General features: G+C 40.6%; 1 protein-coding gene across 1 annotated transcript; it reads right to left on the bottom strand.

The window, feature by feature from the left end:
- Window positions 1–3,001: 3,001 nt before the first annotated feature.
- On the bottom strand, window positions 3,002–3,934 carry LOC123454200 (putative vomeronasal receptor-like protein 4). The gene has a single exon (XM_045132840.1). The coding sequence runs from the start codon at window positions 3,932–3,934 to the stop codon at window positions 3,002–3,004; it is 933 nt and encodes a 310-aa protein (XP_044988775.1).
- Window positions 3,935–4,695: the final 761 nt, after the last annotated feature.

The following is a 4,695-nucleotide window of genomic DNA, read 5'->3' as shown; positions in this document are numbered from 1 at the left end:
AAAAGTGAAAGAGAGAGAGAGGGCATCTATATCTACTACAGTTTAACTCCAGATGCGTGTGCCATGTTATTGGCACACATGGCCTTAGGCGTATGCGTCATCTTGTGTGTGAATAAGTAAAAGAACTATGGGGTTTACCCACCTTGCCAGCTGTGGCACAGACTTGGGGTGGTTTCCTCCTTTTGCCAAGATAGGGGATCCCAGGTTGTATTTGTATCTTCAGGGATTGCAGGGTTATTGGCACCCCAACAGTCCCATGAAGACTTCTATTGTCATAGCTGTCACTGTGTCAGGAAAAAGGCAACCCTTTGCAGAGATACAGTCCCGAAAGAATGGTGCTCCCTCTCCTTCCATAATTACTGCACTTGCTTGTGTCAGAAATCACCTCAGGATTACTTAGGGGTTAGTTATTTGAAACAAAGTTGTGAACTGAGAAAGTAAACAACTAACCAATTTCCTGTGGCAGGTTGTACTTTTTGGCCATATTTCCTGCCCATAAACCCAAGCTGTGACCAGCATGGGAAAAGGATTGTGTGTCACCGAATTAAGTAAGTCATTTCCTCTTCTATCAAGTCCTTCTCTCTTTCTTTCATTTTTTTTTAATCTGGAAAAAAAGATTAATCATGCTTGAGAGATGGCTTAGTGGTTAAGGTGCTTGCCTGAAAAGCCAAAAACCTCACTTCAGTTCCCCAGGACCCACATAAGCCAGATGCACAAGGTGGCACATGCAGTGGCTGGAGGCCCTGGCACACCTATTCTCTGTGTGTGTGTGTGTCTCTCTCTCTCTCTGTCTCTCTCTCATTTTCTTTCTTGCAAATGAATAAATAAAAAATATTTATATGATGGAGAATGGAATTTCAAAGAGGATAGTGTTGGGGGGGGGGAGGGAGGGAATTACCATGGGATATTTTTTTATAATCATGGAAAATGCTAATAAAAATTAAAAATAATATATATAAAAGGGCTGGACAGATGGCTTAGTGGTTAGGAGCTTGCCTGTGAAACCTAAGGACCCTGGTTCAAGGCTTGATTCCCCAGGACCCCCCTTAGATAGATACACAAGGGGGCGCATGCATCTGGAGTTTGCAGTGGCTGGAGGCCCTGGCGCGCCCATTCTCTATCTGTAGCCCTCAAATAAATAAATAATAAATAAAATTTGCTTTTAAAATATTTTTTTAAATAAATTAATTGACAATATGCATTGATGTGTTCCTGGGCTCCTTCGGCTGCTTCAGGGTCTGTGTGTCTGTTATCAACATCGGAGCGCACTGCTGGAATGACGCAATCAAGACAGTGTAGCAACTTGTCTTCTTTTAACTTCTACTTTTAGGGACTTTTTTTCTTTCAGATTTAATTTAGGTGGCTTTCTCTATCTCTGGGGACAAAGTCGAGGGTGGGAATGTGTTCATGAAGGAAGCCGTTGGCAGTCAACCAGGGTAGGAGGTTAGTGGTAGTGGCTGAGAAGCAATCCTCTCACATGAAGGGCATATCCAGTGTCACACTCGATCCAATCCCACAAGAAAGACATCTTCTCCCCCATCTATATAGTGCGTAGAATATTTCACTGGTCCCTTGATCAGAAGTAATCGGATAATAATCATAAGTAATAATAATAATCAGAAGCAATAATCAGAGATAAATCAGGACATGATGCTTTTGAAAATTGTTTAATGAAATATTTTGCCCATCAGACACCCTCCACAGCAGAAAACTTTCAGCAATAGCTCCACAGTATTAAAGCACACAAATGGATTAAACACAGTGGGTTTGTTATATCACACATGAGAAACCAAGGGCACGTGGGTGGATAATTCACTGGCTCCATGTCACCATCAGGTCGTCTGTGGTTTCCAACACACAGGCTTCATCCTCCTGTTGCTTCCCTGAAGTGCCCCACCCGTCACGGTCTCCTGACAAAGTCAAAGGCAAAGCAAAGAGACCTCTTCTTGATTCCCGCACGCTTGTGCATGTGCTCCAGTATATTCCATCACATAGCTCTGTGTGTGTCACAAACCCATCCAGCCGCCGTGGAGAGGTGCGAGACCACAGCGCTAACCAGACTAAGTCTTAGGTTCTGTGTATGGTGTCTGCCTCCCTCCACAGACCACGCAGGGTACAGAGGTTATATGAATAAAATAATTTTCTTTTGGGAAGGATGAATGAGGACAGTATTATTGGTTACCAGAGGTGATATTATCAAGCCATATTGCTGTGCTCTACCACCCAAACATGAAAATGGAATGAAAAAAAAATGGAGAGTGTCATTAACTCACATCAGACCATAACTAGGTTTTCAGACAGAGCCTTTGCAGAAGCAATGTCATCCATGTTGTGTTGAGTACTAACATTCAGAAATGGCACCAGTGGTTTAACTGTCATTACACACTGCTTACTTGCCACATGTGCTTACATTTGGTTGTTAATAACAATATACACCTCAGATCATGGCTAAGAAAATGAAAGACAGTTTTTGAACCATAATGTTTCAGGCTAACAAGAGGATATGAAACTACTTGAATATTTGACTCCAAGAATATGGAAACACAAATTCATGGGGAGAAACAAAGATACGAAAAAGAGAAAAGAGGGGTTTTAAAACCCTGGAACATATAGAATAAATAGATAATTAAACACTGTCTTTTATTAATGTTACAACAATTTGGAGCAAAAAGAAAGGAATGAAGCTGGGTGTTGTGGCACACAACTTTAATCCCAGCACTGCAGAGTCAGAGCTAAGAGGATCTCTGTGAGTTTGAGGCCAGACTGGAACTACAGAGTGAGTGTGAGGTCCGCCTAGGCTAGAGTGAGACCATAACTTAAAAAAAAAATAAATAAAAAGAGAAAGAAAGAAATGAATGGGAAATTGCATGAAAACCATAGTGACACTGCCTGTAATTACATAGAGAAGAGGATTTACAGGTAGATTATCCCAGGCACAGTTATATATTGAAAAATTGCATATGGATTTTTAGCTCAAAGCAATTATTTATGTCCCTTCTGTTCATGGAGGGATGTGTGTGCAATGTAATTTCAGCATGTAGTGACCACACCAGGATTTAGCCACATGGACATCTCTGCTGATCAAGACAAAGGGGCTGAGAACAGCATAACCAACTTGTAGAAAAGTTTTAATCATATTGATTATGTGATCATATGTTACCATAGAACCTATGTAGAAGGAGAAAAGGAAATCTACCCAGAAGAAGAAAAGGAAACAGGTCATGAGAATGAGAGTGCTCAGTGTGGCTCTGATTTCTGGACTGGAATTGTTCACACACTTGGAGCTATGAAGGTAGAGGACATGCTTATGATGTTTATACAGATGGAAAGCCATGGACGCACTGCTCCAGCCCATGAGACTCTGAAATACAGCATCGCGAAGAGCCATGAGACAGATAAAAAGCCATCTCACTATTAGCCTGGATGGGAGCAGATAGCAGTACCCACTATACATGTGAACTCCAGATCTGTTCACAGTTCTGACTGCTGTGATATAATGCAGCAAGTTTGAGCTTACCAGAGAATTTAACATCCAAAAGAGGAGGAGATAGGGAAGAACCTGCCCTGCAGTCTGTGGTTTGAGTTTTCTCCACAGGGTCATCCTGGGATTGATGGTGACAGCCTGGACCATGCTGAGGAGACAGGTGGTGCAGATGGAGAGTCCTCGAGCCATCCTTCCCAGAAAAACTACAACTTTACAACCAACCTCACTTAGGAAATTATTGAAATATAAAATTATGGCTGTTTCACTGATAGTTATGCTACAAATAATAAGTATATTTGAAAGTGCCAAGTGAATGATGATGAGGTCTGTGCATTTCATCTCATTCTTCATGAGAAAATTATACACATATCTCACAAATAGTAGTATATTCCCCACAAATCCAGGTACAGTAAGAAAGAGGCATATTATTGTCTGGATATTCCAAATCATCTCCTAACTATGCACAGAACTAGAAAACGCATTTGAAAACCTCAAGAAAGAATGTACTATTCATTGTAGTGAAAGGAATCTGTGTATAGACTCCAACGAAAAAACACCTCTTGTTGGTTATGTCTTTTTGTCTTTTAAGGACTGTTAAGTCCAGTTATTTTCTCTGTCAGAAATGCCCTGGTCTATAAGTCAATCCTTCTTAAAGTCATGACCCATGGATGTGTGACTACTTTGTAAGTGGTCTTCTTGTTTTTTCTGTTTCTTCTCCTTCATTGTTTGAATGAAAATGTAATTTTGAAGGAAAAAAAATACCTATTCATCAGTTTCATGTCTTACAAACACATATAACTTTCCATGTCAGCCTGAATTCTATTTATCCTCCACAATTTGGCATCGTCTCCATATCAAACTTATTTCTGAATAATTTAAACTCCCCACCCCCCAAAAAATGAAACATTATCACTTATCTTGACCCAGGAATATATGTAACTTCCTCAAGCTGATCTTGGTCAACCACAGCCCTTCATTGCTATCAGGCACTCACTGTTCACAAATTGACTCAGTCTTTAGTCTGGTATGCTCTTCCTGAACTCACCAGCGTTCAATGTGTATCTGCTTCCTTCCTGTCTGGGACAGTGAGAAATCCTGACAGACACCATTTTAGTCTTGAGCGTCTACACATTCTAGCATAGTGATGGCTATTAGATGGTTAATATTATTTATGAACAAGTTATTAAATGAAACCCTGGATCTAAAACTGT

Source organism: Jaculus jaculus, chromosome 13 (assembly GCF_020740685.1).
Source record: "Jaculus jaculus isolate mJacJac1 chromosome 13, mJacJac1.mat.Y.cur, whole genome shotgun sequence".
Lineage (NCBI taxonomy): Eukaryota > Metazoa > Chordata > Mammalia > Rodentia > Dipodidae > Jaculus > Jaculus jaculus.
This window is presented reverse-complemented; position numbering and strand designations above follow the sequence as displayed.